A 12,407-nucleotide genomic window follows, 5' to 3' on the forward strand; every position below is an offset into this window, starting at 1 on the left:
TAACTTGGAAAATCATCTCTTAAGGTATCTCTCTTAATTTGATTTTCTCCCTTCAATCTGTCCGATATCTGGATGCTTCCAGGTGTTTTCATCGATAACTACGTTACGCTGACATAGCTCGAAGATTTAGAATATTCAAACCTCCTTACTCAGCAAATGTCTTCGTTAAAATGGAGACAACCGAGAAAGTAACATTTTTATTATAATTGTATTTTAATGCATGCTATTGTAATTCAAAAAATAAAAAATATATAATACAGAATTATAAAATATATAATAAACTATATTATATTAAACTATATTATATTAAATAAATATTGAATTTTATATTGCAATTAATTTTACACACACATAATTATTAATAAAACCAATGTATCAGTTTTTAATCATTTTAATCTTTCGATTCACATATTATTCAATGATTCATATATTATTTCGCAATTTTAATTCAAAATGAAAAAAATGACAAATTATACTTAAATTAACAAAAGCTTTAAAGTCGGATGCATTTTATTTTAATATAAGATAAATAATTTTTAAGAAAACAAATAAAGTTATACAATAATATAATATAATTGTTATATTCTATTTCTTTGATTTTCATTTTAAATAAATAAATTTCATCAAGCGTCTTTATAACTTACGTGACAAAATGGATATTCGAAATAATATAACGAAAATTAGTCAATATAATTTTATTACATTTTTACACATTGTACTATTTATTATATTATTTCTCTATTTTATTTTCATTATTTTTAATAAAAATACGATAAATATTATTGAGATCGACTCTATGTATTTAACGATGCATAATTCTTTAAAAATACATTTTTCTAAGAGATATATATGTATGTATATATACATTTGCGAGTACATAATTTATACATCATGATATATATTATATACATTAGATCGAAATAAAGCCTTACAGACTATACATATATGGACACGTTTATTTACATGGCAGAAAATATTGTGCATAGATATAAAAATAATAAATATCGATAGTTAAAATATATAATAACAAAAAAATATTTACATCGATAAATACAGGATATATCTTCGAAAAATTAAGGAATATCCTTTGCTTTGTCGACATCTTCTTTTTTGCGAGGTAGTACAACGACCAAAAATGCACATGCTAGAAAAATTTTAAATATGTTTCAAAAAACTTGTATGTACAATTATAATATATTTGTATAAACACAAGAAAGTAATCTTTACCTAAGCAAGCCGAGCCGATCATAATAAATGGTCCTAGACATGATAAATTAAATAAAATGGGAAACAATAAATTGCCTATTACTGCGCCTATTCTTCCCATCATCATAGTTATGCTGACTGCCATAGTTCTGTTTACGAAATATAAATATGTAAGAATAATATGAAGTAAATACAAATAAATAACGATTTCTTCTCATTTAATATTTAACAATGATTTAATATTTTAAATACTTTAAATTAATAAACACTTTAAATTACTCCGATACCTTAAACATGTGGGAAAATTGTCAACGATAATATTAGTAACAGTTGCACCACCTATACTCGACATAGCAACAAATACTGAGGATAGTCCGAGAATACTGTTGGTATCTTCAGCCCAATAAAGTGAACCACAAGAGATAGCAGCGACAATGAAACAAATTGCTGCAAAAATATAATAATTATAATACATATAATAATTACAAATAATTATATGAATTTTACAGTAAAATTATGACATTGCGAACATCTTTCTTGGCTAATTTTATGAATAAAATAACCATTTATTTATTACTGCATCTATTATTACAAATCATCGGTATCTTACCCATCAGTTTCTTTTTCCCAACTACAGTAATCAGAGTACCACCCAGAGTATAACCGATTACGCTTGTAATGGCGATAACAATAGAATTAATAAAGACTTGAGAATTCATCTCCATCTGAAATTAATATGCACATTATTTCCCGAATTCACTTTCCATAAATTGAGATCAAAGATTTTTATTCACACCAGAAAGATAACTTACTGGAACGCATGCAACTGCGTCATTGTTAATCGTTTCATTGATATATCGAGTAGAATTAAGATGCAATTTTTCTTGACCTAACATGTAACAAAATGAGGATTGCAGACCAGATACATGGTTGTCATTCTTCATGACAGTATTCTTGTAACTCTCGATCATCGCAAACAACTGTGGCATCCAAAGTCGCAGTGAGTTCGATCTGCAATTGAAGAATCTCATAAATTGCGTTTATTTCTTTTCTAAATTGAATTTAAGAAAAAAGAGAGAGAAAGAGAGAAATTAATCAAACTAACCCTAACGTTGCTCCCAGCTGTATCGTCGATATAAGTATCAGTTTGAAAATATTAGGTGGTAGGAAAAGAGGTTTCATCTGCTTTAAGCAGCTACGCATCTTGTCCTGTATTCGTTCTCCGGAAGATTCGACGGAATATTCATTCTTGAGAGATTTTATCTGACAATTCAGTGGCATCGTTAATAAATTCGACCAATAGCCGCATTTCATTATGCATGTTCTATAGCTTCGTCGAAGTGATTTAAAGTGTTTTATATTGTTAATTTATATTTTATTTACTCAATTCCTGATGTAAAGTTATTCGTGACAGTAAATGAACAGTTCGATCGAGAAGCTTAAATTCATGCTGATTTTAATCGGAATTGAACTACATTTTAAAATATATTAATTCTTTTCAAAATGTTTTTTAAACTATTTTTAAAATTAAAATAAGAGGTTTAAATACGTCTTTTGAATAAAATATATTGTTATACATAATTACCGGATATGTGTCAGGATCTTTTCCAGTATTGAGTGAGTAGATTTTTTTGAAGACATTCAACGCTTCATCGTATCGACCTTTTAGGATAAGAAAACGTGGACTCTCTGGGAAAGCGTAAAGAGCGGCGCACGCTAGAAATTCTGGTAATGAACAGATTGCTAGAAACACTCTCCACGAATTTATTTCTATTGTTTGATTAAAAAGTGTAACATCCCAGTTTTGAGGTAGTATGAGCCATGCTATACCTAAGAATAAACAATTAAAAAATATTTTTTATTTAATGCAAATTTATTTATCATAAAATATTCACGTACTTATATGAAATAAATTGCATGTCTTATTATTTTTATTAATTTTTTAAATCAATTTCAATTCCCTTAGTACTTAATAAATTTAATAATATCAGCAATGCGCATATTATAATACGTACACATTCCTGGCTTAAAAATCGCCGTTGTATATAATTCAACCCTCGTTGATTTTCAGATAAGGTGTGTCAAGGCTGTACTTACATGGCAGGGAAATGTTTCCAAGTGAGAAGAACACGCCAAGCCACATGTACGACCGCGATCGATGGACTTCGTCATGTAACTCCGCCAAGTATGACATAAGTGCTGCGTATGGGCCAGCTATGCTGCAATTTATTAGTCGGAATACTTTTGTATAAAATTTGTATTGTATAAAAAATTTTTATTGTACATATATATATTTATAAAATATTTTTAAATTATAAAATTTTTATTCTATATACATATTTATATATGTGTGTGTGTGTGTTACTACAATATTTATTTTGTAATTAAATTGAAAACACAGAATGAATAAATATAGAATATTTATTAAATGTAACAAATTCATTAAATATTTCAATCTAGTCACAAAAGTATTAATATTACAATTATTACTGGCATAATTAATATTTGATGTAATTAATTAGTGTATTTACTTATGCATATGCGGTATATAACATCAGATCACAACGACCATTCCAACTTACATGACACCATCGAAAAATTTGAATGTTATTAAAAGCCATGAGGTATGCGAAAAACACGTCGCCAGACTTAGCAAACCAGTAATCAAATAACCGTAAAACATTAGTTTTTTACGACCGAACGTGTCGGCCATGCAACCCCAGAAAAATACTGTGCTAATCATTCCTGAAACAAATTGATAAAATTAGCCGATTCTATATTCATATAAGTTTTCAATCAGAAATTTGATCTTAAGACAGATGTGAGAAATAGCGTGCAATCGAAATTAAACTTTTATCGCTTAAAAAAATAGAATTAAACTTTTATTTTTTTAAGCAATATTGTTTCCATATTTATGATATCTCATGACCTTACAAGATCAGTGTCGGATTATTCGTTAGGCACACACCTAGGGGTCTCCAAGCTGAAAATTTTAACTAAAGGTGTTTTTGCTCCGTTCTTTAGTTTGTATTTCATAAAAATTCTATAATCGAGAATCGTGAGACGCGAAATACACATTTACATAATGCATATAATTATATCTTTCAAAGTGTGTGTTTATATATTCTTTGGGCGTGGTGGTAAATTATTACTTAAACTGCGTCTTATATTTTCAATATCATAAGAAAGATATTTTAAATGTCATATTTTTTAATAATTCATCCTATATTTTTTATAATAATATTCCAAATATATTAATGGCATTTATTAATGATATACAAGAAGGTGTATTTCATAAATATTTCTTTTTCTCTCTTAAATAATTTCTTTTATTAAAAATAATTTTTCGATAATAAACTCTTGCGTTTTCCTACTTTTAATGTAAATAACAATACAAGATGGAAATCATTGTCATTGATTTAGAGTTCTCTCAAGGCCTTTGTAAGCGAGGAGAGCCCCCGAGATAGCTGTACCATTGAATTTATGAGGAACCTTAATCCGCCACTGGATAAGCTGCTCGCACGGATCGTAAGCGATCGTGGGCGAAAACAACCGAGCGAAAATAATTCGACCGATTGAAATTCGTATGCGACAAGAAATAAGATGATACGGTATTTACCGTGGGTTCGTGTTTGCCCTCACTCTATTGTCTATAAAGAACCGGCAGTGTACATCGCGCAATAATCATACTTTAAGCTTGCTAAACTCTGGCGCTCTCATTGAGCTCCCTCGCATCTGTAATAAACCGTTGTTATGCAATTGTTAAGCGAATTGAAAATACCACCTGCGAACGTCATTGAGTTCAATAGTCCCTTGTCAAACATGGTTAGCTGGAGATCACATTCAGCGGACGGTAGCACGTAGGACATCACTGATGAGGAGAAGATGCTAGAGAAACTACCCGGGAGTACTGCCAGTAGCAACAAGTAATTAAATTTTCCATAGCCTGGTAACAAATATTGGACACATATTAGTACATTTTAATTTTTTAATTTTTCAATTCTATCTGATATATTGTGTAAAATGTTCAAAGATTATATATGATTACACGTGACGAATCATTGATGACTTCTTCTCTATCTGTAATATAATATGTATAAATACTTGCCTATAATATACTATAATAATAACATAATGTCAGATCGATCAATATACTTACTTATCAATGTACTTACATATATTATTAATATAAATTCAATTGTGAAATGTTTTATAAATATTTGTTAAAAATTGCATTTGAATTAGAATTAGTACATGCAACTGATTCTTTATGAAATTAATAGAAATTCACGCTTTGCTGAATACGTTAAAGAAGCGATATCGCTTCTTTAACGTATTCAGCAAAGCGTGAATTTCTATTAATTTCATAAAGAATCAGTTGCATGTACTAATTCTAATTCAAATGCAATTTTTAACAAATATTTATAAAACATTTCACAATTGAATTTATATTAATAATATATGTAAGTACATTGATAAGTAAGTATATTGATCGATCTGACATTATGTTATTATCATAGTATATTATAGGCAAGTATTTATACATATTATAAAATACTGAGACTCACAATTATAGGCAAATTTGTACTTACCTGTTGCTGTGATTGCCCGTTCAAAATCTGCTGGACCTGAATCTCCGGTTTTTGCGTCTTCATCTATAAACAATTAGCACTGAATTATAATAAATCTTGCCATAACATAAATGTAGCCGTTTTAGATTTATGTGGATTAAACTTTATATTACACCTGACTGACACATAGGTTTGCATCTAAACAATGTATCGTAAGCAGAAAAAGGCGTGAAAAAAATTATTATTCCTGTCACTTATCACTGAGTATGCCACTTTCTCGCAGTTAGTTTCACGTTGATACTTTGGTATATTTATACGATCAGGAGAAACTATTATTTGTCATAATACTTGTCCAAATGTCGAAAATATATATCTTTAAATTGAAAGTCTCAAAGTAATAGTATTTAAAATGAATAACATATTTATGTTATTTATTATGTTTTTTTATCACAATTTTGGCATCTTACATCGTCATAATATCATTGCATATTTATTTATTCGCGATATTAATCAATTTAATACGATTTTATAATTTAGTTAAATAAAAGACACAAGAAAGAGAAAAAGATTCATAAGATAATAATCCGCTATAGAAAATAGATCTTTCGCAGAATATATCATATAATAAAATCCGTTACATGATATGTTACGTGAAAAACCTGTTTACGGGATTAATCGATAAAATATAATCACTATATGCAAGCAGTTAATCGCTCTCTCATAAAACGGGATAACATATTCTTACGAGATACGAATCAAGTAATTTAATTACAATAAATGTATTATAAATTTAATAAACATCTTATAAATTTTGCTTCGAAGAACATGTAGGATTAATAAAATATTAAACTCGTTTTATCAGATGATTCTAATTTATATCTTGACATTTGTAAAGAATCACAATAATTCTTCTGTTGAAAATCAACCAAATTATCGGTATATACTGATAAATAGTTAGTCGATCACATTCCATCACGCGACGTACGTTGTTGTGATTGTGTGTGATTTTCAACAGAAGAATTATATACCAAATAGAAGAGTTATATACCAAAATATTTATTTGCTAAAATATTTGCTTAAGGATCCCTTCTTACCTTATATACAAGAAAAATCAAAATTATTATCTGATACTCTTTGAATTATTAAATTATTATCTGATACTCTTTGAATTTCCATAGTACTAAAAAATGTTTTTTTAAATAAAATTTCTAATCTTTTTCGCATTTTTTAACAATTTTTAAAAATTTCTAATATTCTTTTTTTTTTAATAATAAGATATCAATTATTATTGCAAGGAATCATTACAAAAAAGAGCCATTTGCAATTCAAAATTCAAATATACTCCTGGACAAAATTAATGCATAATTTTTTTACACTTTTTCTTTAAAATTTTTCGTTAAAATTTAAATATAAGCATTTAAAGAAAAAGGGCAAAAAAATTGTGCGTTAATTTTGTCCAGAAGTATATAAGTTTGTAATTAAATTTATCGACATTGTATATATTAATTATTTATAATAACATATGTCTTACTGATATAAGTTAATTATTTTATAAAAAAATGCATAAAGTAAATAAAATGGTAAATGAAAATGTAAAATTTACTACAAATAAACACTTGTATTTTTATGCTAAATAGTATGCATAATAAAAATACAATTGGCAGTAACATTATTTGTAATATTTGCTTGTATAACACAGACTTTATAAAGTAATTAGATTATATTTATAAAATATATAAAAATAAAACAAGAATTAAAAATTGTATAAATATTTCCAACGCTTTTAGACATTCACATTATTATATAATAGTTTCTTCAACGGAAAAGAAGAGAAACAAAATAAAACTAAAATCACTGAGTTTTTCTTATTAAGTAATTAGTAATAAGTTTGACACAGACTTTTCAAGCTACAGACTTTCAATAAACTTAATATCCTGAGAATGATATATTAAATATATACATCATCAATTTTTAAAACATTAATAACAATAAACATTAATATCAAAATTATAATTAATTAAAATTAACAAAATTAAAATTAAAATTAACATTAAAATATATCAATCAAACTTTTATACTGTTATGGCGAAAGTGTTCAAAATGTGAAATAACTTGAAATAAATAATACATTATATAACGATATATAAATGTGCCATTGAAACAGGTGAAATGAATATAATATAATCAATATTCACTTCGACAGTATGCACATTATCATATAATAAATGATCGTTATTAATGGATTACGCTTGGTCGACTTGTCTCGCGATCGTTTCACATTCGGACACAATTGAAGAAATATTATGCAGATATACGCAAATTATTATGTATCACCCACACTTTTTTTTACTAGTTCCGTTCGTAAATTATATTTGTTACAATCAGAAAACGAAAGAATCACGTAAGAGATAATTATATATAATTCCATTCAAGAGCAAAGAAAAATAAAGCAAATCTGTTCGTGAATTAAATAGTCAAGAAAAAATTAAATACTTTTTTTTTACTAGTTCCGTTTGTAAGTTATATTTGTTACAATCAGAAAAGAATCAGAAGAAAGAATCACATAAGAGATAATTATATATAATTCAATTCAAGGGCAAAGAAAAATAAAGCAAATCTGTTCGTGAATTAAATAGTCAAGGAAATATTAAACTATATATGTTGCTTATTTAAAAAAAGATTTATACAATCAAACAAATTTAATAATGTAACAAGTAGAAATAATTAAAATTATCTCTCTCAGTCTCATTACAACCTGTGTGTATTCAATTAGTCAACAATTTATAAGGTTTATCTCGAACAATATTATCTGTTCCGAAACCGGAACAGATAATATTATCATATAACAATATAAATATTTTTAAACATACAATTTCATATTTTGTCTAATAACGATACTTGCTGGGTTTTGTTATTTAATAATGCGATGAATAATTGTTGCAAAAGCGGAAGTTAGCATCTCAAAAAAATTTGATAATCCTATATAAAAATCTTATTATTTAAAAAGTCTTATTATTTAAATATGTGCTTAATATAAAATATGTACATCAAATTAAGAACACATATAAAATAATAAAAAGAGACAAAAAAGCATTAAGTACAAGAAATAGAAATGTAATTAATAAAAGCATAATTTTTTTCAACAATTTGCTGTCCAGAATATAATCGAATAATATAAATTAAATTGTTATTAAATAATACACAAAGAGAGAGAGAGAAAGAGAGAGAGAAAGACAAAGGGAGAAACACTATTTCACCATTCATAAGAACTGGAAACGATTAAGAAAAAGATGTGTACTATCAAATTTATTAATGTAACAAATAGAAATAATTAAAATTATCTCTCAAAATAAATAATATCTGAGATATAATAATAATAAATAAAATCTGAGGTATAAATATACAATCTTATTTAATAATAAATTTAGTGACAACTTGCCTTTGGATTTCAACGGCTTCATTAAAATATCTTTGTCTGTTGTTCCTTCGTTTACGTGAAAAGTTTGCGTAATAAAAGTACAAGGTATACAAGGTATACAGTGATTGAAAGTGTAAGCTCGCGATGTACCGCAATCTTTATTCTGTCTTTTTGCAACACCTCGAGGATCTTTGGGGAGGATATGTCTACGTTTCCTTAATCGTGCATGTACAGCGACAACCGTTAAACTGATTCGCAAGAAAAGTATAACCGAGGAAAAATATAAAGAAACGCAAAAAAAGCGATGACGATTGACGACGGTGGGGCGACGTCAAGAACAGGTTCAATCTCGCGTATCGATGAGAAAATGTCTCGCACCCACGTATGCGAGGAGGGGAGAGTAAAAAAAAATTCCAACGTGAATTCCCTTGTTATCGCTCGTAAGTCACCAGACGAATAATGTCTAATGGTAGATAGCGAGCACAAATATTTTTTTGGTCTGCAATATGTTCCACTGAGTCGTGCACTTAAAACCCATTCTTTTAAAACCCATGCTTTTAAAACCCATTCTTTTTAAACTCATGCTTTTAAAATCCATTCTTGAGCGAATCAAAAAAAAATTTTAAGAGATACAAAAATTGTGTCTGAGAAATTAGGATGTTGATTGAGAAACCTATGTATGATACCTATGTCGTCTGTTTTTCTGACAAGGTATTCTCCGTCTGTATAACTCTGTTAGACATACTTGTACTATTTTATTTGGAATTTACAAAATTTAGAATTGATATTTAACTCGAAAATTAATTCTTGGTGTATACTCGTTTGATTGCCATAGCGGTTTGATGATGCCGAAGACCGACGCATGACGTGCATCCTTTATGATAAAATCTCGTGGGTAGAAACATTGTCATGAAATACTATTGATCAAGAAAAAAATACGAGAAAAATTGTAGTGGTTAAAATTCAAATTTTTTTTCAAATATTATAATTACTAACAATAAGTGACAAAATTAAAGATAAGAAAAACAATAAGAAATAAGAGGTAAGACGTGATAATTAGAACGCAAGAAGAAAAATCTCTCTTTTTTCCCCTTTTTATTAATATATTCCAAAATATCAAAACCTTTTCTTTTTTCTTTTTATTAATATATTCCAAAATATTTATTAAACTTATACATTAAGTACGTAATGTTGATTATTTTTAAATATTATAATAACATATGAGATGCGTAATGATTATAATAAAGCACAAATAAGAGAAATAAAGTATCTAGTGGATGCTTGTGTCTTACATACATTCGACTTTTATTGACGTCTTTCTCATGCTCAAAATCATTACACCGTTGAATTCTTCTTTCCTCCTAAATTCACTTTTCTCGAGTACCATCACAGCAATAATACTGAAATAAATATCACATTATACATCATTGATGCTCCGCACTCTCAAAACTCGATAAATAAAATGATGATAACCGCGTAATTTTCAAATTTATTGATTATCTTCCTCGCTATATATTTTCAGTCGTCTGCAATTATATTAATTATAGATACAGAATACTAAACCGTATGCAACTTGTGTGTAACTATTTTGCGTTCAACTACCAACCTAACTAACTTATTTAAACAACACTGAACCTATTTAACAACCTACAATAATAATATGTATAAGATAATAATACATATGTAATCATAAAAGTAACGGAATATTACCGCGTGGAAACCTGTCAAAAATGAATGATTGATAATGAGTAAATGATTGGCAACTGAATGATTTGACAATAAGTAAAAAATGATCAATGGATGAACTAAATGAAAAATGACCTATTGCTTCTAAAAAATAGCATAGCTAGACAGTTTGTCAAATAAATGAGCAAAAAAACTGAATGAAAAATGATCAAAATGTATTGTTGATTAAATAGCGCACTTATGTAATACGTATATTGTTTTAATATACAATTTAATATAATTTAACATAAAATTCCAAATTCATTTGCATATAAAGTTATTACTCATAGTTTTGAGATAATTTTTAAAATAGTTTAGAGATAGTTTTTCAAATATATGAGAATCCACCTTACCTTTGTGTACAAATATCATAATCTTTATTGAATATAACACAAGCTATTCAGAAGATAAGCTACAATAACATATCATGAATAAGATGTAACAAATCATCGTAAATTCAAAAATCGAGAAAGAAGGCTTTTTGAAAAAGAACATAATTATAACTGTACATTAATCAAATATTTTAGGTAACATAAACAAATATTTTGGATACATGTTTATTGTTAATATAAATAAAATATAGTTTATCGAATATCTTATATATATATATATATATATATATATATATATATATATATATATATATTATGAAATCTTATATCCTCTTTTTTAAATATAATAATTTATTTTAGATTTATTTATTTTAGAATGCTCTTATGAATAAACATCTGTTAATAATTGTAAAAGTTCTTTTACAAAAATATGTTTTAATGTTTATATAAATATTTTTAATATTTTTAATCACAATACAAAATCGGCAAAAAAAACATAATATTACTGTACATAATATTAATGTATATGTAATATAAAAATATATAATTATACATAATATACATTGCAAATATGTATATAATATATGTAAATATTTGCGAACAACTGGCACTGCAACTATACTGGCAATGATAAAATATATGACGTTTACGAAACGTAGAATAGCAATTTCAACATATCATTTAAGTCTACTCACATATGACCTTCGGTTTTAATCGGTTTAAAAATCGACCATGAAGATGATTACAGAATGATGATTTGCACTGCGCTATTATAATTACAATTAAAAAAAGGACACAAAAATTATGAACTTTTTCTTCGTACAAAATCGTTCAAATTAGTTACGTGTGTGTCTGATGAAATAATTAAGAACATTACTTTATACTAGATGAATTATTTATAAGTCAGGAAATGTATGTATATTATAGTATGCTAATTAATGTTAACGTATACAATATCCCAGATAGCAAGATGACATCTAAAGACGTCTTAAAGACGTCTAAAGACGTCTTAAAGACGTCATAGACGTCATAGACGTCATAGACGTCTTTAAGACGTCTTTAGACGTCATCTTGCTACCTGGGATCTTTTTTTCGCCAGTTGCAGAAAAATCAAACTTGTTAGCTTTGTGTTAATCACAAAGTTATATTTTTAAT

At 27.1% G+C, this 12,407-nt stretch overlaps 1 protein-coding gene across 4 annotated transcripts; it reads right to left on the reverse strand.

The window, feature by feature from the left end:
- Positions 1-940: 940 nt before the first annotated feature.
- On the reverse strand, positions 941-10,830 carry LOC105251322 (synaptic vesicle glycoprotein 2B). 4 transcript variants are annotated; one of them, XM_011258027.3, is made up of 13 exons: positions 10,759-10,830; positions 10,492-10,595; positions 5,799-5,861; positions 4,991-5,152; positions 3,789-3,951; positions 3,304-3,425; positions 2,792-3,036; positions 2,312-2,469; positions 2,019-2,217; positions 1,817-1,931; positions 1,494-1,653; positions 1,228-1,355; positions 941-1,144 (listed from the first exon to the last, which is right to left on the reverse strand). In XM_011258027.3, exons 2-13 carry the CDS (start codon positions 10,580-10,582, stop codon positions 1,074-1,076), a joined length of 1,677 nt encoding a protein of 558 aa, XP_011256329.1. In that variant the 5' UTR covers positions 10,583-10,595; positions 10,759-10,830; the 3' UTR covers positions 941-1,073. The 4 variants fall into 4 exon arrangements, with proteins under 4 accessions (XP_011256329.1, XP_011256328.1, XP_011256330.1 ...); XM_011258026.3 differs by having other exon boundaries at positions 10,669-10,803; XM_011258028.3 differs by lacking the exons at positions 10,492-10,595; positions 10,759-10,830 and adding an exon at positions 9,217-9,463.
- Positions 10,831-12,407: the final 1,577 nt, after the last annotated feature.

This window comes from Camponotus floridanus, unplaced genomic scaffold (assembly GCF_003227725.1).
Source record: "Camponotus floridanus strain SB8 unplaced genomic scaffold, Cflo_v7.5 scaffold1, whole genome shotgun sequence".
Classification (NCBI taxonomy): Eukaryota; Metazoa; Arthropoda; class Insecta; order Hymenoptera; family Formicidae; genus Camponotus; species Camponotus floridanus.